This window comes from Gekko japonicus, unplaced genomic scaffold, assembly GCF_001447785.1.
Source record: "Gekko japonicus isolate JY-2015 unplaced genomic scaffold, Gekko_japonicus_V1.1 scaffold1237, whole genome shotgun sequence".
NCBI lineage: Eukaryota > Metazoa > Chordata > Lepidosauria > Squamata > Gekkonidae > Gekko > Gekko japonicus.
The window spans coordinates 266687-291197 of record NW_015172593.1 but is presented as its reverse complement, the minus strand read 5'-3'; the positions used below and the strand labels follow the sequence as shown (position 1 = coordinate 291197).

Below are 24511 nucleotides of genomic sequence, written 5' to 3'. Positions count from 1 at the left end.
CCAGTTTGGTGTAGTGGTTAAGTGCGCGGACTCTAATCTGGGAGAACCCGGTTTGATTCCCCACTCTTCCACTTGCACCTGCTGATGTGACCTTGGGTCAGTCACAAGCTCTGGCACAGCTGTCCTTGAAAAAGAGCAGTTTGTGTCAGAGCTCTCTCAGCCCCACCCACCTCACAGGGTGTCTGTTGTGGGGAGGGGAAGGGAAAGGAATTTGTAAGCCGCTCTGAGACACCTTTGGGTAGTGAAGGGCGGGGTATAAATCCAATCTCTTCTCCCTCTCTTCTTCAGCCTTTCTTCACAGGGTTATTTTCTGGCCCTGGCCCTGGCCCTGGCCCTGGCCCTGGCCCCAGCCATCTTCACTTCCTTCCTCTGGACCTGTTTCCAGTTTGGCGAAGGGGAGCATCCAGAATTCCACATGAAGTCTGACTAGCATTACTTCTCATGATTTAGATATTGTGATTTTATTAAAACTACCTAAAATCACATTAGCCTTGTTTGCAGTGGCATCACACTGCTGGCGTATGTTCCACTTGTGATTGGCTACCATAGTGAGGTGCAGTTTCACCTGGTCTGTTAGCCTTCCTGCAATGCAATGTTGTTAATCCTCCCCATTTCTCTCCAGCAAAGGAAGATCTTCATGGTACATGGCCCTTATCCTGTGATCCGAAAACGACTGCGTGGCAGAGGCTGGGTGGAGAGAAAATTTCCCAAGTTGCCTAAGCCTGCTAGTAAGCGGGTGCGCATGCCTGACGGAGAGCAGGAAGATGGAGATGATAGCGATGCACCAGATGATGGTATGTTCTGCAAGAATGTCAGCCAGTGTCCAATTTTCTTGTGCCCGCATGTAGCCTTCTACCTTCCCTGAGACTCACTGCTTATTTACATGAGCACAGAGAAGACTGATGTACCACAGTGCTTATTCTCTGTCACTAAGAATTACTTTAATGCTTGAATGTTTCCATAAACAAAAGTGCTGATGTAGCACCACTGATAATGGAAGAGAGCTATGCATCCCAATTCTCCTCTGGTGGTATAAATAATGCGGCTGGTATTCTGTAATGGAGAATTCTGTCGTAATGGAGAATGTGCAACATCAGCATTTCTGGTCATGTTTGATTCATTTAGATACTTAATCAAAAATTACAGTTATGTACAAATGGGTTGGGAGCAACGCTCCCTCTAATCTGTGGAGTCTTCTGAGCAAAAATTCTACTTTGTGATCTACTGGCATTAAAGTTGTGAACGAGCTATTTGGCTGCTGCATAAATTAGTTTGCTCTGGAGCCATCCTTCCTGAGCTAAGGCAAAAATGGGTGAGCCGGAGGCTAAAAAACTGTGAGCTAGCTCACACTCACTCAGCTTAGAGGGAACACTGGTTGGGAGAGAAGGGATAGCCCGATCTCGTCGGATCTCAGAAACTAAGCAGGGTCAGAACTTGGAAGGGGAGACCTTCCTTGACTCTGCAGAGGAAGGCAATGGGAAACCACCTCTGCTTCTCACTTGCCTTGAAAGCCCCTTGCTGGGGTCACCATAAATCAGCTGCGACTTGACAACAGTTAACACAGAGACACAAATGTGTTAAAAATGGAAAGTGGGGCACTTTAGGATTTGAAAAAATATTCCAGACATGAAATTTGACACAGTAAAGGAGGTAGTATTTGCTTTTCTTTCGGTGCTGGATAGTACCAAGGTAGAGAGACAAAAGAGGTTGTCTAATAGCAGCCTTGTTCCATTACGTATCCTGTCCATCCATATCATGGTTATGTTATAATGACAGTGAGGAATTGTGTTTACAAGCACTGGATAATATCAATGATACCAGGACAACTTAATCTCTCTCTCTTTTTCCTATGAAGCCTTAAAAGGAATTTTTGCATGCTTGTCTCTCTCTCTCTCTGTGCATTTGCACTCATCAGGTCTGCCCTTTATTGATTTTACATATTTATTTAGTATATTTATAGTCTACCTTTCCCAGTGTGACTCAAAGCAGATCACACCATGTAAGTCGATACAATCAATAGGATGAGACGTCTAATAAACTATGTAATAGGACTGGGATTACAGGAATCTGAACAAAGAATACTAGACACGATAACAGAGAGCAGGTGCAATGCAGAAAGATGGTATTATATCAGTAGAAAACGATACAGTGATAAGAGGGTAAAATGTGCAGCGGATAAATACATCATATATCCAGCGGTATAGTCTGCAGCCCCATTTCCTGTATAAAGTGCCCTCCTGAACCTTTCTGTTACAGCATAGCCCTACAGAAAGGCCTTCAGCACAACTCTGTTTTACAGAGCTTGTGGAATGACAGGCATGTGGAAAAACTCCTGAACACACACACACACACCCCACCCCGGCAGACCATTTTGCAAGCTGGGAGCCAAACAGAGAAAGCACATTGCCCTGCATCCGCAGAAGGCCCTGAACAGATGAGCGGAGCTGCCATGGCGGGATATGGGAGGAGAGGTGATACAGAAGATATGGAGGTCCAAGGTCATGCATGGCTTTGAATTGAACATGGTAAAAACTGATGGACAGCAAATGGAGTGACTGCAGGATGGGTGTTTGGTAGAAGGTTTGAAATCAGAACATTCTCAAATGAAAACAGGATGGTATACTCATCTTTAAAACAGCAGTTTTGCCCATCTGTGCTGTATTTGTCATGGATCACCTTTTAAGTCTAGTGATATTTTTATTAATGATTGGTAAGTAAATAAAAGAGCAAGATTCGAGTCCAGTAGCTTCTTAAAGGGGGCTGCGGTGGCTCAGTGGTTAGGACGCTTAGCTGCAGACCGGAAGGTCGGTAGCTTGGCAGTTCAAAACCCTAGTGCTGTATGACGGGATCCCAGCTCCTGCCAACCTAGCAGTTAGAAAGCAAGAAATGGCAAGTAGATAAATAGGTACTGCTTCGGTAGGAAGGTTACATCGTTCCATGCGCCTCGGCGTATAGTCATGCCAGCCACATGACCATGGAAACGTCTTCGGACAGCGCTGGCTCTTCGATTAAGAAACGGAGATGAGCACGGCCCCTTAGAGTCAGCTATGACTGGGCTATGAGCAAGGGGAAACCTTTACATTTACCTTTAGCTTCTTAAAGACCAACAAGATTTTAAGGGTATAAGCTTTCAAGGGAGATTTTGTCAGAAAGAACCCTTGCAAAAGCATCACAGCGGGGGGCCAGATTTCTGTATAGGGAGAGCAACTGCAGAGAAAGCTTGTTCTGTACTCAGTATCAGGCGTTCAGTGATCTTTAGTAGGTAAACACCCAGAAGGTGGCAAGAGGAAGTCTGTAGCTGGCACATGGAGACGTATTTATAATTTGGTTTTTCTCCCCAGTGGCAGCCAGCCAAAGTTGGGTGACATTTTCTTATTGGAGCACTAGATTCACACATCTGGGTCCCCCCCCCCCCCCAAAGCCTTAAAAGCACATTTAAAAACACACATACCCCCCAAAAATTTTTAAAGACGCATTTATTATTTTCCGCAAACCTGGGGGTTTTCTTTTCTAATATTTGCTGTCCCCCCCCCTAAAAATTTTTTTGATCTGTGTGGTGGGGGGAATTTCTAACAGGACTTAGAAATCTGATTAGTCTTAGAGGGCTGCCTGGTTTTCGTTAAGAAATGGTGTAAAAGACATTTGTATTTTGTTCAGACATTTGAATTGAGTTAATCTTCTTGTCTGGCACCATGTCTTGTTCTTTTTGACTGTTTTAGGAAATGTTTCTTGAGTTAGAATTCATTTTGTATGTTTGCTGAATTGTTTGAATTTGTTTTTATGGCACCATGTTTTGTTCTTCCTGACTGATTAAAAAAAAAAATATGTGCTTCTTGTCCAGACACCTGCTTGACTTGTTTGAATTCATTTTGTGTGTTTGTTTATTTGCTTGCTGAATTGTTTGAATTATTTTTTTAATGTGTATGGAAATTACTGTAGTTTTCTAGTCCTCTTTGTTTTGATGGGATTATTCCTACAGGAAGTGGCAGCAGAGAACTTATAACGATAAATAAGTACAGATAAATAAGTTCCCATCCTTGCATGAATGCATCGTCATCATTTAATTGGGGGGGAAGCAGTTTCAAATGTATACAAGAAGCCACCTGCCGCAGTGTGGGTTACCTTGGTCATTCTTACTTTTCCTGTTGGGTTTCTGATTTTTTTTATCCCACAGATGAAGAAGAAGAAGAGGAAGATGAACAGGAGGAGGATGCTGATGGCACCTATAGCCTCATGGTAATCTTGGCACGACACTCCCTTCAGTTATGGTTGCCAGCCTGCAGGTGGGGCCTGGAGATCTCCAGGAATGACAACTCATCTCCAGACTACAGGGATCAGTTCCTCTGGGGAAAATGGCTGCTTTGGATGGTGGACCCTGTGGCACTGTATCCTTCAGGGCTCCCTCCCCTCCCCAGGCTGCACTCTCAAATGTCAAGGGATTTCCCTGCCCAGACTTGGCATCCCTGCCTTCAGTGCTCAATCTTCATGTCTGTCCATCCACCCAGTATGATCAACCCTTATTTCACTTCCTTTGTACTGTTGCCTGCACCTGGTTTTTCCACCCAATTCTGTCACTCCCGTCTTGTGCTACCTAGAGGTGCCATTGCTCAGGGCTCACCCACTAGTTAACTTTTCCTCTTTCACTGACAGTCAAGGCTGCTTCGCAACCAGATCCCCTACTTCATCTGGACCAACCGCCGTGATGTCATTGACTGCCGCCTTCTGCGCAAGGACCAGATGATGAACCACTATGCCAAGGCCGGCACCTTTACCACCAAGGTGGGCAGAGTCCCGTTTCTTTAAAAATCTGGGCTGTATGAATAACTGTGTGTACATGCCATTGTTAGTTGTGCGAATGAGCCTGAATCAGTGGCACTACAAGATCTGGGTAAAATGACAGAAGAGTGTGGAGTGTGTGTGTGTGGGAGGGGGTGGGAGTAGAATCAAGAAGGTGTCCCTGCAAAGCTGCGAAGGTGTCCCTTCTTTCTCAGGTAGGACTGTGCCTTAATCTACGAAACCTGCCATGGTTTGACCAGGCTGATGCCGATACCTTTTTTCCACGCTGTTACCGACTGGGAGCTGCGGATGAAAAACATGCCTTCATTGGTAAGAAGTCCAAAGTGCTGTCCAAAGTGCATTTTGTTGTTGTTGTTCAGTCGCACAGTCGAGTCCGACTCTTTGCAACCCCACGGTGCACTACTTAAAAAATAAATTAATTGAATGTGTCTATGGTACTGAGGATCTCCATGGGGTTCCCAATGGTCTCCCATCCAAGGGGACAAATCAGATCAACACCTGCTTTTAAAGCTCTGACATTGCTGCAGACTAAGATGCTTCCAGACATCTCACAGAGCTCGCCTTCTGTGTGTATGTGGGGCAGGGGGAGACTCCTTGCATCTACAATTGCAGCAATTCTGAAGCTTCGGCAACCCAAACAAAGAGCTTCATGACTGCAGACATGTAGTTTGCCCACCCCCCACCGAAGAAAAAGAATCCCAAGCTTGATATAATTTTTGTGTGTGGAGTTCCTTTGCCAGTACCTGTCACATTTTTGGTGGCACCTTTCCAAATTGTATGTGGCAAGCCATTCATGCTCCATAGTGGCTGTGTCTTCCTCTTGCATCCTCAAGAACAGATCTCGAAAGCTAAGCCTTGGCTAGTATTTGGATAAGCGACCTCCAAGGAATACCAGTGCTGTGATGCAGAGGCAGTCCATGGCAAAACCACCTCTGAACCACCTCTTGCCTTAAAAACAGGTCTAGCTTGCCACCTAGTGGTACATAACACTAAATGAGCTAGAACTTCTGGCTGCCAGGCAATCTTAGGATCTCCTGGCTATACTACACACAATGCCATACAATAATTATTAGAACAATACACAGACCCATACCAGCTACACTTTTTAAAACTTCTCCAGCATTGCCATTCCTGTTCCAATCACCTGTCCCCCAAAACTTGGGGGCTGTTTTCTGATTGAATTAAACATCTGAATTAAAAATTGGTTAAATGATGGGAAACGGAGAGTAGAGATAAATGGACAGTTCTCACGATGCAAGGAAGTCAGCAGTGAGGTCCCACAGGGATCAGTGCTATTTAATTTGTTCATAAATGATTTGAAATTGGGGGCAGAGCAGTGTACTGGCCATGTTAGCAAATGATACCAAAATATTCAGGATGGTGGAAAAAAAGGTGGACTGTGAAAAGCTACAGAAGGAGCTCTCTAAATTGCATTAGTGGGCAACCACATGACAAGTGAAGCAGGAAAGCAGCCAAGATGATTATGGGGTTATTGCACTTACCCTACAAGGAAAGTTGAAAGAGTCTGGGAATTTTCAGTTTCGATAAAAAGATGACTATGAGTGGACATGAAAGAGCTTTATAAAATTATGCATGGGGTAGAGAGAAGCACTTGCTGCAGTGGCCTGGCATTTTGCCACAGGGAAGGAGCTCTTGTGTCATTTGCATTAAGTGTGAATGAGGTTGAGTGGACATTTCCTGAAAGCTCTCCTAGTCCTTGGCTGGATTACTTTTTAATCAATATTATTCATCTCATGTAGATGGAATGGTTGTCATCCACTCATATATGAAGTGTGTGTGTGTGTGTGTGTGTGTGTGTGTGTGTGTGTTTGAAGTGTCATCAGGTTGCAAATTAGTTATGGAAACCCCAAAGGTTTTTCAAGGCAAGAGACATTCAGAGGTGGCTTGTCTCTGCATAACAACCCTGGACTTCCTTGGTGGTCTCCTGTCTAAACACTAACCAGGGCTGACCCTGCTTAGCTTCCAAGATCTGACAAGATCGGGCTAGCCTGCGCTATCCATAATCAGGGTCATATGAAGCGGTAGCTGAATAAAATTTTTACAAGGCTGTGTGTCCCATTCTTAATTATTGTTACCCTCCTCAGGTCCTGGGAATGGGGGTGGTACAGAACGAGTGTAATGCTTGTTCTCTCTGTGTCTGTCTGTCTGTCTCTCCACTTCCTTTCTGTCTTGTGGTAGAGGATTTCCAGCTCACCGCAGCCAGGAGCCTTCTCAAAGTGGTGGTGAGACGATATTGGCGCAAATCTCCCTTATTTTCATCGGTGGATACTAATGAGGACGAGCCTCCTGATAACAAGGAGCCTCCAGGTAAGTGCAGCTGGCGGGAATCTCTGTGCTTAAAATAAACCCATCAGGAGTTCACATTTTCAGTCTCCAGCCAGCACCCAAGTCAGCCTCCTCTCTTAAGAGTGACTGCCTGATTTAGCAAATCCAATCTAAATCCCCATCTCTGATGTCAGACACTAACAATAGCAACCAGAGAATTACCAAAATGATGGTCCCTTCTGTCAAGTAGCACCAAGTCACTATTAATGTCTCAGAGCTATCATGATGAACAGTTGGTTCCATCCCAACTGGTTACCCTTTTGTCTAAAAATGATGAAGTTTATGTTAAATAGTGGGTTCCATGGATGAGCAGGCTCAAGTCTAGTGATCAGCAAGACAAAGCTCCAGAGCCTTAGCTCTGTTAAATAGCATGCAATTGCCACACCCAAACACACCCCACTCCCAGTGATAGGCTATTTACACTTGATTACTACTTGATTGGTTACTTCCAGAGTCCTGGTAGGCTATTGTTCTTGTGCTCCAAGCTCAGCCAGTCTCTGGTGTGACAGACCTGGAATGATTCAGTCCCGATACATAACAGTTTGGCAAGGTAGTCCAACATGGAATAGTATCTGAAGAAGTGAGCAGTGACTCACGGAAGATCCTACCCTGCCACATATTTTGTTAGTCTTTAAGGTGCTACTGGACTCTTGCTCTTTTCTACTGTTACAGACAGACTTACACAGCCACCCATCTTGATTTATCTCTATGGAATGGGCTTGAATAGGTTAGTCTAATGTAATCCCTAGAATTGCAAGATCACAGATGTTCTAGGGGGCAGTCTTGAGCCATATTAAAATGTAGGGGTCACTACAGCTTGGTAGTGGCAGTTTTAGAGATATAGTCCTTGTTGGGAGCTTAAATTGGAAAATGAGCTCGCAGTGAATGCTCTTCTCTTATGCAAATGTATCTGGGAGTTGAAAGTCAGTAAAATGTGAGTTAAAAACTCTGTACCCACACTCATATGTGATATCTCACCACATGTTGAACAACATATTCAATGATCAAATGTTGACTAGGAAGTGCTAGTTACTTATTTTCCCTTTTTAATGTCTATCCCGTATCAACTTTACACCCGCTCTGTTTCCTCTGTATGCCCCTGCTGCCTGGTGAGGATCAAAAGTCTCTTGGTTGTGTCTACTGGAAGTTAGCGTATGAGCTGCTAACTGGCTTCTGTGCTGTTAAATAGTGGGTTAGAACATAAGAACATAAGAGACGCCAATGTTGGATCAGGCCAAAGGCCCATCCAGTCCAACACTCCGTCACACAGTGGCCAAAAATACCAGGTGCCATCAGGTGTTCCACCAGTGGGGCCAGGACATTAGAAGCCCTCCCACTGTTGACCCCCCCCCCAAGCACCAAGAAGACAGAGCACCACTTGCCCCAGAGTCCCTATCTATACCTTGTGGCTAATAGCCACTGATGGACCTCTGGTTCCATGGATGAGCAGGCTCAAGTCTAGTGATCAGCTCAACTTTATTTATGATTTCAGCAAGAGCAAGACGAAGCTCCTGAGCCTCAGCTCTGTTAAATAGCATGCAATTGCCACACCCAAACACACCCCACTCCCAGTGATAGGCTATTTACATAACATTACAACTAGATTGGTTACTTTCAGAATCCTGGTAGGCTATTGTTCTTGTGCTCTAAGCTCAGCCAGTCTCTGGGGTGATTCAATCAGGAATGATTCAATGCCAATACATAACAGTGCAGTGGCTCCAGAAGTGGAGACAGTGGTTCTCTCTTCAAAATATTTACCCTGCATTGAGGCAGTAACCTCTAGAGTTTTGGCACTGCATGTGCTTTGCCACTGTGGCTGCGATCAGTCTTGTTCATGCAGGAGGGAAAACTGAGGAGAGCGATTTGCAGTGCAAGTGAGCATTCTGTCTGATTTACATTTTACACTGATACTACAAATGTGAGTGAAGCAAGAGAAGTTTTAAAACATGAACAGGCCCTAAAATTTTGAGAGCTAGCTTGGTGTAGTGGTTAAGAGTGTGAACTCTAATTTAGGAGAACCAGGTTTAATTCCTCACTCCTCCACATGCAGCTGCTGGTGTGACCTTGGGTCAGTGACAAGTTCTCTCAGAGCTGTTCTCAAGAGAAGTCCTCGAAAGAGCTGTCTTAGCCCCACCTGTCTGTTGTGGGGAAGGGAAGGAAAAGGAGATTGTAAGCCACTCTGAGACCTGAGTGAAGGGCGGGGTATAAATCCAATCTCCTCCTCCTCCTTCATGAGCCTCTCTTAAGATAAGCTCAGGCCTACAAAAACACATGCCTATAAAATTGTTCAGTCTTCACAGGACTTGCCATTTTCATTACATTAACTTGGCCACTGGTCTGCTGAGCTAGTTTCGAATCCAGTAGCCCCTTAGAGAACAACAAGATTTTCAGGGGATGAGCTTCCAATAGAGCTCTCTTGCTGTCTGATGAAGGGAGCTCTGACTCTCAAAAGCTTAGACCCTGCATGTCTTGTTGATGTCTAAGACCTATAGGACTCAACTCTAAGGACCCCAAATATAGCAATTTAAACCGTTTTTACAAAAGCAACCTGTGTCTCCTCTTTTCCACCATGGGTGCTAACACTGGCTGCTTTGGCTCAGAGTCGGCACCACCTGCAACACCTATCCTTGCTCCATCTTCCCTCCACCCACAGGCAGTCTTGCAGCCGCCTAGTGACCCTGACTCACGTCTCTGTTTTGCAGAAGCCAAGCCATTCCCCAGTCACAAGAAAAAGCCCACCCTGTCATCCCGACTGCTGGAGACTGCCATCCGTGCCTGTGAGGAGCATTTGAGCAGCCTGAGGCACCAAGACATTGACAAAGAGGTCGGGTCTCCCCTGCTAATGACAAGTGCCCACTGGGAACAGTTTCTACAAGGCTACTACCAGGTAGTCCAGTAAGTATATGGGGAATGAGAAATAAATCCCCCCCTAGTTTCTGAGACCAGAAGGCCCAGATTTTGCAAATGGCATTTTAGGATGCGTTCACGTAAATGATCGGATCCAAAGTTCCCATTTCGGTCATAGTGGAGCTGCTTCTCTGATGCAAGGAGCTTTCTGTGGATGGAATGCTTCTTCAGTTTGGTGTAGTGGTTAAGAGCACGGACTCTAATCTGGGAGAACCGGGTTTGATTGCTCTCCACATGCAGCTGCTGGTGTGACCTTGGGTTAGTCACAAGTTCTCTCAGCTGTTCTCACAAGAGCAGTCCTCGAAAGAGCTCTCTCAGCCCCACCTACCTCACAGGTTGTCTTTTGTGGGGAAGGGAAGGGAAAGGAGATTGTAAACTGCTCTGAGACTCCGAATGAAGGGCAGGGTATAAATCTAATCTCCTCCTCCTCCTCTGGAGCAAAACTCCTCCTTGATCAGAGGAAGGCTGGGACTTGGCTGTTCCAGACATTTCTGCTGATAGGAGAGATGTTTGTTAATGACATTCAGTTTTCTTGCTACCCCCTCCCACTGCAGCCGAAAACGCTGCCTCGAAATACTGCTGTAGGGGACCGGAGGACCCTCAGGAGCAGTGTGTGTGGGGAACTGGGGTCTGTATGGGGAGGAGTAAATTGGCATAATTCTCTCCCTCTTGGCATAAATCTCTCCCTCTTGCATCCATGGAAATCCTCCGGTGGGTCCAAGCCTCTGTCAGTAACAGAACAGAAACTTGGATTGAACCAGATATTTTTATACATGCTACTTTGGTTGAGCAAGACCCACGGTCTTGGTATAGCATTACCTTCTCTGCCACTTTTGCCTTTCTTCTTCCTCTTATCTCGCTTCCTTCTTTTCTTTCCTTGCCCCCTTTAAGCATTCCTCATTATTTAACAACCCGCCTAAACTCTGTGGGGAGGGATTTCTAGCACAAACAAGAAAATAAACAGCACCTATAGGACACAAGAAAGGGGATGCAGAGATGGGGGAGAGGAGTGTGGAACACAGGAAAGCACTGAAATGTGTGCTGGGCAGACAGCTTGCGTTCCAAAACTAGCAGAAGACCTGGCCAAATGAGGCTTGGTTTCTAAACACTTAGGAGAAATTACATGTTTTCAGGGTTAACCCCCCCTCCCCTTCCCCACCAATAATGATGAGAGTCCAGACCAGTCTTTCATTTCAAATATTAGGTTTTTAGGAATCAGTGACTGAGCAGTATGTCCCAGTGCAAAACATTAATCTGTCATGCAAAATGTAGTGAGTTTCTATATAAAACATGTTTTTTTGCTTAATGCTATGTTTTGTTCTGTTTGCCTCCCCCCCCCCCCCTTCCAGAATTAAAATCTTTTTTCCTTATGTATTGTAAACAATGGAGGAGAGGCTGGGAACTGTGAAATGTTGAGGGAAGCTAAGCAGTGAACAAAGGGTATTATAGGAATTAGATCCCAGGCGTAGAGCTGCATATGGAAGCGTCAGGTTCATAGAAGCGTCGCTGAAATGGTCCCCGGCATCTAAGATTTTAATTTCCCGCATAGTTTTGCTAGTGCAATACTCAGATTCTGATAATTCACTACAGCCCACATTCTGGGTTTTGCAACCACGAGTCACACTGATTCCGAAACACCCCCCCCCCCCCCCCCCGCCTTTTCCTTCCAAGCTGTCAGTGAGCCTAAAATAAACTTTGGGACTAGAATAGTTGTCTGCTCAGACTACGTGGGGACAGGAAGATGGAGAAATTCCTCGAATAAGTGTTTATGGTTGCAGCGAGGGAGCGCAGATTGTGCAGATGGGCGGCCATGTTGCACGGTGTGAAGATATCCTGCATCGGCTGGCAAAAGTGGTCCCACAGCTGGACATGGAAGGTGACAAAAACATCTGGATTGTGAAGCCTGGAGCCAAGTCACGAGGCAGAGGTAAGAGAAATGAAGGCGCCACCCGCCAAGGGTCCTGTTGATATCCAAAAAAAAAAACCCACACCAAAGATAGAGACTGAATAACACACTCTGCTAAAGGTTTGTTCACATTGGGGTTGTTCCTTGATCAGTAACACCTCTTCCCAAACACTGTTTGTGCTTTTTTGGAGATAATGGTGACTGCACACGCTAAAGCACGGTACACAAGTCTCCTGATGTTACCTTAGTTGCCATCCCCATGAGCAAAACCAGTGATTCATAGTGGTTAGATTGACTAGGATCTGCAAGACCTAGGTCTGAATTCCCATTCTCTCACGGAAATTTGTTGAATGACCTTTGGCCAGCTACACACTCTGAGACTAACCCACCTTCACTGGAACAAAGTTTGAGTCCAGTGAATGCTTTAAGACCAACAGTGTTTAATTCTGGGTATAAGCTTTCGTGTGCACACCGACTTCTTCACAGTGAGGGGAAAGTGGAGGACAGAACCACGTAAGCTGCTTTGGGTCCCCTCCCCACTGGGGAGAAAGGAGGGGTATAAATGAAGAATAAAGCAAGAAAATAAATTATTAAAATATTTATACCCTGCCTTTTCTTTGTGGCTCATGGTGGCTTACGAATCCAAATTCTAAACATACAAACTGTGTTTCAGTTGAGGCGGTGGATGTTCAACCATTCTGGCCTCCCCTGTTTATGCTGCTTTAGATAACATTACTTGGACAATGGAGTTTTTTGGGAGTACCTGTACCCACCTGACATGAGGCATGGGTTCTTTTTGCTGTTGCTTATTGCGCCATCTGCTGTTTTATTGGTTTTATTGGGGTTTTTTTACAGGTTTTATGTTGTAAGCTGTCCTGAAAGGGCAGGGTATAAGTATAATAATAATAACAACAATAATAGCTCTACTAATCCCTTCTGCCTCTCCCCATGCCTATACCTTTACCCGTTAAAAGCCTTAGCAGATGAAATGGCCTTGCAGTGCTTCCTAAAAGCATGTAAAGATTGCATTTCTCTCACCTCCTTAGGGAGCTCATTCCATATGACTGGTCACTGCCAGGGGGGCTGAGGTGGCAACCTGAGAACCATAGTTGGGTCATGAAAATATATGGGGAGAGCCAGTCCCACAGGTCTTGGGCTATTTAAAGGTCACAAACAGACCCCTGAATGGAACTTGGAAACAAACGGGCAGCCAGTGCAGCTCTTTTAAAGTGGGCAAGATGTGTTGCTGTTGGCCGCCCCCTGACAACGGTATGTCAACCAACGGTATGCTGGCTCTGGGTTTGCCTTCAAGGGCAGCCCAGGATAGAGTGCGTGACCAGCCATGAGGTTTCCAAAGCACGCTGCTTGGAGGAGGGTGAAGTGCTGATATTTCCTACCCATAGAGTGGATATTCGTTGGCAGTAAATGCCAGGGCATGCTGCTTTGTGACCTAGAAGGAGAAGAGAGAAGAGTTGGATTTATACACCGCCCTTCACTCAGAGTCTCAGAACGGCTTACAGTCTCCTTCCCCTCTCCACAACAGACACCCTGTGAGGTTGGTGGGGCTGAGAGCTCTTTTGAGGACTTCTCTTGAGAGAACAACTCTGAGAGAACTTGTGACTGACCCAAGGTCACACCAGCAGCTGCATGTGGAGGAGTGAGGAATCAGACCGAGCCAGTGTGGTGTAGTGGTTAGGAGCGCGGACTCTAATCTGGGAGGACCGGATTTGATTCCCTACTTCTCCACGTGAAGCTGCTGATGTGACCTTGGGTCAGTCATAAGTTCTTTCAGAGCTGTTGAGTTCTTTCAGTTCTCTCCGAGCTCTCTCAGCCCCACCTACCTCACAGGGTGTCTGTTCCGGGGAGGGAAAGGGAAAAGGATTGTAAACTGCCCTGAGACTCCTTCAGGTAGTGAAGGGTGGGGTATAAATTCAATCTCTTCTTCTTCTCCTCCCAGTTTAGAGTCTGCACTCTTAATCACTATATCAAACTGGCTTTTGTCACTGCCAGGGTGGCTGGGGTGGCAACCTGAGAACCATAGTTGGGTCATGGGAATATATGGGTCATGGGAATATAATGCCTGAGCATCTCTGAGGCATCAGTTCCGGAAGAATGCATATCCAGTTTGGGCCTTGCAGAAAGATGCCAGCGCTTTCAAAGCCCTGCTCCAAGGTGAGCTGGGAACAGAGGCAGGGTGGGAAAGGCACACACAGTGTTATGACGGAGTTTCTAACAGGCATAATGTGTATGGACCGCTTGGAGGATATCGTGAAGCTAGTGGACTGCGACCCCATGATTGTCAAGGATGGCAAGTGGGTGGTGCAGAAATATATCGAGACACCCCTGCTCATATTCGGCACAAAATTTGACCTGCGCCAGTGGTTTCTGGTAACCGACTGGAACCCACTTACCATCTGGTTCTACCGGCAGAGTTACATCCGCTTCTCTACGCAGCCTTTTTCCCTGAGAAACCTGGACACGTGAGTTTTGCCAGTTTTATTTTTCTTCTGTGTGTGTCTGTGCTCACATGCTCGCCTGCACACATATGAGAGGGACAAACAGAGATGTGCTGCATTGTCTGCTCAGTCCACTAAAACTCTGTACAAATCTTCTTGCAGCATTATCTGCCTTATCATCCCAGAATACATAGAGAACCACAGATCTTAAAATCAATAGTCTGGGAAGGGCATCTGCCTGCAATGTTAGACAGATGCTGACAGAGTAGATGTTATGATGCAAAAAGATTTGCCAATATCTGGTTCGGGGTGCTTCAACACAGAGACAAATTTCTGTGTAGCTCTCAGTGGGGCTGCTTCTTCCCCTTCTGTAGTTCCTAAAGAAATGCAGGGCAGAGCTTTTTAGGAGGGCCTTTGGTTGACAAAATTGTTCAGGAGGGCATTTCTATAAAAGTAATAGGGCCATACTGTAACAGAATAGTGCAGGAAAGTGCTTTATGAAGGGACAGTGGCTGTGGGCTATACTACTGTGTACAAGGTGTACTGTATGCATGCCATAGGTATTACCCTCTCTGACCAGGATAGCCCAGGCTAGCCTGATTTTGTCAGCTCTTGGAAGCTAAGCAGGATTTGTTAAAATGGCAGTGAGGATGCTGATGGGAACAGTGGCATGGGATCTCTGAGAAGCGAGTCAGGCAGAGGAACATCAAGAAGTCAGGCAGAGATGAGAGACTCCTGTGCACCAGAGATGGAGAGCATCATAGCAAGGATTGAACCTGCATCTCCCCTGTTCAAATCCAGGATGGTTGACCACTGCATCCGACTGGCCACCTCTTGGTTCTGATCCCGTCTTCCTCTCCCCCCCTAGCTCCATCCACCTCTGCAATAACTCCATCCAGAAGCACTATGAGAACTCGCTGAACCTGCAGAGCTGCCCCCCGACAACATGTGGTCGTCAGAGCAGTTCCAGGTCCACTTGCGGCAGGTGGGGGCACCAGATGCCTGGTCAAAGGTGATCGTGCCCGGCATGAAGGCCGCCATCATTCACGCCATGCAAACTTCACAAGACCTGGTTGAGTTCCGCAAAAACAGCTTCGAGCTGTACGGCGCGGACTTCCTTTTTGGAGAAAACTACCAGCCGTGGCTGATTGAGATCAACGCCAGCCCGACCATGGCCGCCTCCACTGCCGTCACTACTCGGCTGTGCGCCAGTGTGCAGGAGGACACCCTACGGGTGGTCATCGACCGCAAGTACGACCGCACCTGCAGCACAGGAAGCTTTGAGCTTATCTACAAACAGGTTAGAGGCCTTGACTGCCAAGCTTTATAGACCAGCATGGGATTCTGAAAAGGGAGTCAGGCAGCATCCTTCCAGACTGCTTTTATTTGCCCTCTGCTGCTGTGCTTCCCTTTCCTTGTGTTCTTCCAGCACAACCCTCAGGTAGCTTTAGGTGTGGCTGCCTGGTTAAATTCATAGAATCCTAGAATCACAGAGTTGGAAGGGGCCATACAGGCCATCTAGTCCACCCCCCTATTCACTGCAGGATCACCCTAGACCCTCCCTGACCAAGTGTTTGTCCAGCCGCTGCTTGAAGATTGCCAGTGAGGGGGAGCTCACCACCTCCCTAGGCAGCTGGTCCCACTGCTGCACAACTCTTACTGTAAAAATGTTTTTCCTAATATCCAGGTGGTACCTTCCCGCCCTTAATTTAAACCCATTCTTGCAAGACTGCTGCCAACAGGAGCAGCTCCCTGCCCTCCTCCAAGTGGCAGCCCTTCAAATACCTAAAGAGAGCAGTCCTGTCCCCCCCTCAGCCTCCTCTTCTCCAGACTAATCATTCCCAAGTCGCTCAGCTTTTCCTCATAGGGCTTGGAGGTAAGGACGTGGCTCAGAGGTAGAACACAAGCTCTGAACACAAAATGTCCCAGGTTAAATACCTGATGTTTCTGTTGATGTCTCTTAAGGAGACAGGTCCCCTCCCTAAGGAACTTAGAAGTTCAAACTGGACATAAGTTGGAGGGGGATGGACCACCGGGCAAGTAGCAGCTACACAGGGGGCCATTTCAACTTAAGAAACTGGCATGGGTGGTGGTGGAAAGACTTAGTCTTGATTTGGGGCTCCGCACACCTGCCTTTTAAAAGAAAGGAAACGCTTAGGAGCATCTGAGCATCATGTACCACTTGGCCCTTCGTAAGTGCCAAGAGATGACTAGGGAGGGGATGGGACATGGTAGAGGTCTATAAAATTATGCATAGGATACAGAGAGTGGACAGAGAGAACTTTCTCAACCTCTCCCAAAATACTAGAACTCGGGGGCTCCCAATGAATTTGATGGGTAGTAGATTCAGGAGGAAGGAGCTGCGGTGGCTCAAGTGGTTAAGACGCTGAACTGCAGGCTGTGGAAGGTCGGTATTAAATACCTGATGTTTCTGTTGATGTCTCTTAAGGAGACAGGTCCCCTCCCTAAGGAACTTAGAAGTTCAAACTGGACATAAGTTGGAGGGGGATGGACCACCGGGCAAGTAGCAGCTACACAGGGGGCCATTTCAACTTAAGAAACTGGCATGGGTGGTGGTGGAAAGACTTAGTCTTGATTTGGGGCTCCGCACACCTGCCTTTTAAAAGAAAGGAAACGCTTAGGAGCATCTGAGCATCATGTACCACTTGGCCCTTCGTAAGCGCCAAGAGATGCCTGCTTGCCCTTGGTCTCCCAGACAACAGAAGAAGGCAACCAAGATGATAAAGGGTTGGAGCAGCTTTCCTATGAGGAAGGGCTGTAGAGTTTAGAAAAGAGATGACTAGGGAGGGGACGGGACATGATAGAGGTCTATAAGATTATGCATAGGATAGAGTGGACAGAGAGAACTTTCTCAACCTCTCTCAAAATACTAGAACTCGGGGGCGCCCAATGAATTTGATGGGTAGTAGGTTCAGGAGGAACAAAAAGAAATACTTTCTTTACTCAAAGAGTGATTGAATTGCGGAAATCACTACCAGTGGACGTAGTGACAACTATGAGCATAGCTGGTTTAAGGGGATTAGACAGATTCATGGGGTTTAGGTCCATCAGTGGCTACTACCCATGGTGACTAAAGGGGACCTCTACATGCAGAGGCAGTCAGTCACCATGCCAGTGCTGGGAGGCAACTCCAGGGAAGGACTTGCTGGGAGGCAATACCGCCATTTGGAAGCAGCCTCCAGTCTCTGAAGTCATGCACGTGTGACATGGCTCACCCTTTTTGGGGGGGAGGGAGATATCAAACAAGAGTCCTGTGGCATCTTAAAAGATTCACAGATTTTATCCTGGCATAATCTTTTTGTGAGTCAAACTTTCCTGCGGGAATGAATTTTGGTTCATCTTTAAGGTGCCACTGCACTTACGGTTAATTTTGCTGCAGCAGACTAACATGGCTACCCACTCTGAACTATCATTTTGGGAATAAACACTCTGAGCAGGGCTGGTTCCAGGTTGTGCTGGGCCCTAGGCAGAGAGTGCCCCTTTCCCTCCTCTGCTGGTAGATAGCTCCCTCCAAATATGGAGGCATGCTGCGTTCCATGCAGGAAGAAACCTCCATTTGGAAGCAGCCTCCAGTCTCTGAAGTCACGCACGTGTGACATGGCTCACCCCCTTTTTTTGGGGGGGGGATATCAAACAAGAGTCCTGTGGCATCTTTAAAGATTCACAGATTTTATCCTGGCATAATCTTTTTGTGAGTCAAACTTTCCTGCGGGAATGAATTTTGGTTCATCTTTAAGCACTTAGGGTTAATTTTGCTGCAGCAGACTAACACAGCTACCCACTCTGAACTATCATTTTGGGGAATAGATGCTCTGAGCAGGGCTGGTTCCAGGTTGTGCTGGGCCCTGGGCAGAGAGTGCCCCTTTCCCTCCTCTGCTGGTAGATTATCCAAAGTGTCGCAGTCTGTATCAGATGCAGGTGCACCACAGAGCTAATTTCCCCCCTTGGTGCTTCCACAAATCGTACCCTAAAACCCTATCTCAGACCCTTGAACAGAGCCAGTAAGCAGCTATCCAAGATACGGGAATCCCTGCTTTTCCCTGCCGCACTCAGCTGTCTTATTCTGTTTCTCTCTTTTCTTCCCTGACTCAGGCAGCTGTGGAGGTTCCGCAGTACGTTGGCATCAGCCTTTTGGTCGAAGGATCCACTGTTAAGAAGCCTCGGACTGCATTCCAAAGAAACCCCGTGTCTGATGACACAAGGAACACCAAGTCCAAGACCCCAAAGTTTTATTACCAGCGTGGAAGCCACGGGAGCCCCCGGGGGCCTAGCCCATGCTGGGCAGCAGCAAATAGCAAGGCATCGGTGCTGGCAAGCCCCGGGAAAGAGAACAAAGCCAGGGAGACCTCTCTGGCTGGCCATGTGGCCTCTTCAACTTCTGCTACGTTCAAGCTGCCTAGCAAGCTGAAACCAGAACCGCGTAACAGAAGGGTACTGATGGCACACAGCGTGGCCACCACCGTCGCTGTCTCGGAGGACATGCTGCTGCGGCCAGTGCCGCTCTGTGCCAAATCTCGCTCTCAGAAGCTGGTCACTAGCCTGCAGGAGTCCACTAACCGACCTGCCAAGAACACGGGTGTATTTTTGCAAGTGCCCAGCAAGGCAGTCCGAATGGCAGGTAGGGATACGTGTGCGAAGCTGCGCGTACACAACTTGCACACCATCCTTTTCCCCGCTGATCTCGTGCCCCCTGTCCCCCTCTCCTGTCGCTTGAGGCCCAAGACGCAAGATCATTTGCGGAGCTGCAGGCGGTCCCCCATGCTCAGCGTTCCCTTGCCCCCGTCTCCGTCGTCCCTTCTGGACATAGATCTCTCTTCAGCTGCTCAGCTCAATGCCATAAGAGCAAGCATGATCAGAAGGCGGCGGACGAGTAGAGACGAGGCCTTCTGGTGACCCAGAAGCGGTCCGGCCCTTGGGGGTTGCCGCTGTTTTGGGGCCAAGAATCATGCTATAGAGTCTTCGTTGGGGAAGAAATCATGTTGCTAGGGGGTGGGATCTCCACCCCAATAAAGGACTTTGAAGAAAGTCGGCCAGAGTCTATGATGGGACATTAAGCAGGGTGGATGAGCCCGGGGGCAGGATGGCTCTGCGTTTGACGTAAGCACGATGGGAAGAAATCAGATGGGGTTTGGGGGCGTGCAGAGTGAGGAGAACAAAGGCTCTGGGGGGTGAAGATGTGCCGAAAAAACAGCGGAATGAAGACAGGAGCTTCTTCCACGGGAGCCTAGGGAAGGTTGCTAGGGAAAGGGGTCTGGCTTTATTCAGGGGGATAGAGAGTGAGGCTTGGTTGAACCTGGGCTGTCTTATTCTGGAGGAGGGCTAGGGGGTCCTTTCCGTGCATGAGTCTGAAGTAAGCAATGGTGGAGTGGGATGCTTTTATTCTATTTTATGGTGGGCAGGGAGAAAGTTTAATGTATTGGTCTCCCATGGCTGGTCCGTCAGACCACTGGCCCTTCAGCTTGTGGGTTTGTGACTCTCATCTGTGTCACTCCTCCAGTGCATGGTGGGTCATACCAGTGGCACCACCACCAAATACTGACTTTTAAAAGGTTTTGTTTTGAAGGAAGTGAGGGGCTGAGAGTGTTTCTCTGTGTGAAAGAGAATGAGGATAAGCGATAGAAAAAGCAGAAGGAGATACACTTGGCAAAAATTAATTTTTTTAAAATTAAATAGTAGGACCCGTGTTGCAGATTGGACTTAATGCTGGGACCCCTATCTGAAAAAGTGTGAAAACGTATCTCCTAAAACAGCTAGTAGCCAGAAAAGGGCTCTCGCGCCATCGGGAAGGCTAAGTGCCACTGGTGCCGCCATGCTGATGCCCTGTGGTGGTTTGTACTCCAGGTTCATTTACTGGCAGGCTGAAAATGCATCATGCTGTCATGTTTCTCGATGCGGAATTTGCTGCCATGAGATGTGGCGATGGGCACTAGCTTACATGGGCTTTGAAAGGGGATTTTAGACAACTTCATGGCCCATCAGTGGCTGGATGGGACCTCCATATTGGGAGGCGGTGTACCTCTGAATGCCAGTTGCTGGACGGACAGTAGCAGCAAGAGGAGGCTTTTGGCTTGTGTGCCATGCCCGTAGGCCTTCCAGGGGCATCTGGTGGGCCACTGTGAGACCAGATGGACTGTTCTTATCTCAGGCCCCATTTCTTCTTATCTCTGTCAAAAAAAGCACTGAGACTTCCTTCTCAGCCATTTAAGAGCCCTCCGTATATGGCCTCTGCTATTAGCTGGAGGTAAGCCAAACTGTGTACACACTGCCCGCCTTCCTTCCTTGTCATTGCCTGGTGGTCTGTCTTCCCTGCCTACCTCAGCATCCTGCCTTTTTAGTTACTCTGCTGTCGTTAGTGCTTCAGCACACAGGCATGGCCCGAATCAGGCCTGAACAGTTGCCAAGCCCATGTGTGGTGTGTTTGTGTGTGTGTGTGTAAAACAGGGCAGGGCTGTGAGACTTCTTGGGCAGGGAGAGGAAAGAACGCTCTGCATTTCTGCTGCAGGGTCAAGAACTTCCTCAAGCTCTGTTTACCTGGGAATGTCTTTCTTGGAGGCAGTTGAGTTTGAGAGAAAGTGAGCGGGCCAAGGTCACCCAGCAAGCTTCCATGGCAGAGTGGGGATCTGAAACGAGCTCTCCCGGATCTTAGTCTGACGCTTAATCCACTACACCGGTTACTTACAGAATATTTCATCAAGGACTGAAACGTAAACGTGTGAAAGAGCAATCGCACTGGGAGTACATGAGTGGAAGACAGACGTGTGTGTCTGTGAGGATGTCATTCATGGTTGGGGATATGTTACCCAGAATTCATATGGCTTAATACAAATGTATTTTCTAAAATGGCCTTTTATCACTTTTAGCTTAAGTTGCTAATTGCCTAATGGATTCCCATTCTTCCAGATTTTTTAAAATACATTTTATCCCCACTTTCTTCTGAGGGGCTTAGCGCATACATCACTCTTACCTCCTCTATTTTACCTTCACAACAACCCTGTGAGGTAGGGTTCAGCTGAGGAAAAAAATGACTGTCTCAAGGTTAGGAAAAATGAGGGCTGCACCGGTGAGAGGACGAAGGAGAGCAAGGCGCAGAATAGAAAATGTATTTCACTCTTGTGGATCCCGATGCATTTCGCTGTAAACTTCATCAGGGGAGCTTCTTCAGATGTTTTCCAGTTACAGAAGCCTTTTGAAGATGATCCCCTGATTAAACTTACAGCGAAATGCATCGGGATACACAAGAGTTAAATAAATTTTCTATTCTGCACCTTGCTCTCCTTCATCCTCTCTGCTCCCTGACTCAAGGTTAACCAGTGAACCAATGGCTGAGTAGAGATTCAAACCTGGGTTTCCCAGGTCCTGATCTTATGCTATAACCTCTACACAACATTGCTGCTTTTAAGAAACTCCTGTGCCTTGAGCAGTTGTGTGACAGAAATCCAACAGGTGAAGCTTTCTCCCATCACTCAGTCTCCAGGAGAGGGAATACTAGCAGCTTCTGACATGCAGAGACTTCAGTGTGTGTGTGTGTGCTCCTTCCCAGAAGGAACTTTTGTTATTCAGCCGCACAGTCGAGTCCGACTCTTTGTGACCCCATGGACCACATCACGCCAGGCCTTCCTGTCCTCCGCCATCACACACACTTTTGATGTAAGAGCTGCAGAGGACTCCCTCAGCATGTAAAATCCAACAGAACATGCTTGGAATCCTCTTCACTCTGGTTTTCACCTAAAGGGCCATGGCTCAGCAGTAGAGCCTCTGCTTGGCATGCAGAAGGCCCCGGGTTCAATCCCTGGCATCGCCAGTAAGGATCTACCAGTAGGTGACATGAAAGACCTCTACCTGGAGAGCCACTGCCAGTCTTAGTAGACAGTACTGACTTTGATGGACCGATGGGTCTGATTCAGTATAAGGCAGCTTTGTGTGTGTTCAAGAGACCCTGCCGAAGACTCACAGGTCTTACAAAACATTGCTTCATTTCACTGTTTTATGTTGAGTTGTATCCAAAGCATCACAAGGGAACTCTCCTTTCTGTTTATTTATACCTTCCCTTTGGGGAGACCCCAGTGCTTACAGCATCGTTCTTCCCCTCCTTCTATTTTCATCACAACGGCAGCACTGTGAAGTACGTGAGTCTGAGAACGAGTGACTGGCCCGAGGTCACCCAGTGGTCTTCCCATGGTGGAATAGGGGATTTGAATGCGAATCTCCTACATCACCGTGCAGCATGCTAACCACGACACTGCACCGGCTTGCATATAGGGTTGCCAACTCCAGCGTGGGAAATTCCTGGAGATTTGGGGACGCCGATGGGGAGGGGAAAGTTTGGAGGGGGGGACTATAATTCTATAGTCTACCCTTCGAATCTGCCATTTTTTTCGGGGGAACGAATCTCAGTAATCTGGAGATCACTTGTAATTCCAGGAGAACTCCAGGCCCCACCTGGAGGACGGCAACCTTACCTGCACAACAGGGACTTCCCACCCCATTCCACTGCATCCCCGCCAGAAAGCTACTCTGAAGGGTTAGGCCCCTGGAAGAAGGGGCTGTAGCTGGAGGAGGGAATCCTGGGAATCCGGAGACCTTCCGTGAGCAAATTTGCCTTCTGCTCTTGGAATAAGACTTTTGGATGCAAAGCTGCAATAGGGTTGACCATTCCTTGCTGTGCCCCCCCCTTCTATGGGGTTTTAACTTGGCTCATTTGTCACTTGTTTTCCTTGCTGTCGAGCTTGTGGCTTGAGAAGTGTGTCTTTCAGTCCACAGGGGTACCGTCGTACGTGGCAGGTCTCTTCAAGTGGTGTGCAGGGTATGTTAATTCCCCTTTCCCTCCCAACCCTGTGCGGAGTGTTGTTGCTACGGGCTTAGCTTTGTGGTCTGCTGTGGGGGTCGACCATCAAGTGAGCTTGGAACAGGGCTAGCCTCCTCTCGTCTTCATGCTTCCTTTGGTGTTGCAAATGTGAGTAGACTTGGGGCTTTTACGTCATCGTGGAGACTGCCGCACATCTGTTCCTGCTCCCTGCATGTGTCTAAGCCGCTCGGCTGCCTGTGTCGTTTTTGATGTTGACAGCTTTTGCTGGGTCCATCCCATTAAGCCCACACGCTTTATTATTGGTTCCTCCCCAGGCCGTGCTGCACCCTGCAGGCTCCCCTGCCTCTTCTGCAAAGATGGAAAGGCCTTGGCCAGAGTGCAAGTGGTGTGTAGCTGCTCCAGAGCTGAGGCCGTGCTTCCCAAACTCCACTTCCGTAAGGGGGCCAGCTCTTGCCAGGTGTACAGTGAGTCTCTGAGTACTCGTGGGACGTCCCTCTTCCTCCCGCTCCTTCCCTGAGAAGCCTTGTTTGACTAGCCCTTCACGCAAGAGGAGGAAATCCAGAGAGAGCTCCCGCTAGAACATCTGGGCAGTCCCAAGCATTAGTTGTGATGTCACCAGTTCCCCCTTCGGATGAGCTTCCCAGCACAGTCGCCAGTGAGCCTTCCTGAGTTAACCGCTGCTGTCCCCCTGCCTCTGGTACCAGCCTTTGGAGAACCTCTGCAAAACCACACAGCAGACATCCAGCACACTGATTTCTTCCGGAGGCGGCTGCCCCTGTAACTTCAATTGACTAAAAACTTAGGAGGGATGGTTGCGTTTAGAAGTACGCCTAGAGCTTTGGGAATGCCAGGAAGACCTCTAGCGGATCATGCGGTGTCCAAGGATGAGCGGGACTTCTTCAGCTTCCCTAGGGCTTTCTATGGTGCCTCTGTGGGTTTAACCTTTTCCTTCACGTGCTGCCCGGATGACTTTCCTGAAGTCTTTGTCCCCTCGCCTGAGGAAAGGAGCACTTTGGAGACACCCAACACCGTGAGAGACTCAAAGCCTGAAGGGTTGACCAAAGTAGGAGAGCTTGCATCAGCCAGAGTACAAGAAGGCAACAACGCTTCACCCATTGGAATCAAGCAGTATCTGTCTGTGCAAAGAAAGGGGGGAAAACACGCTTTCCAGGAGATAAAATGGGCTTTCATTTTGCGCCCCCTCACATGGTAAACTTGTGAGCCCTGTTTCTGTTCCTCTGACCTTGCCCATCTTTAAACTTGGAACCAGCA

At 47.7% G+C, this 24511-nt stretch overlaps 1 protein-coding gene across 1 annotated transcript; it reads left to right on the top strand.

The window, feature by feature from the left end:
- Positions 1-592: 592 nt before the first annotated feature.
- LOC107119093 (tubulin monoglycylase TTLL3) lies at positions 593-19326 on the top strand. Its single transcript, XM_015421533.1, is given in 11 exon segments — positions 593-794; positions 4175-4236; positions 4651-4779; positions 4992-5106; positions 6997-7125; positions 9846-10038; positions 11829-11977; positions 14193-14436; positions 15281-15333; positions 15336-15712; positions 18526-19326. Coding segments are annotated over 11 exon segments (2454 nt in total).
- Positions 19327-24511: the final 5185 nt, after the last annotated feature.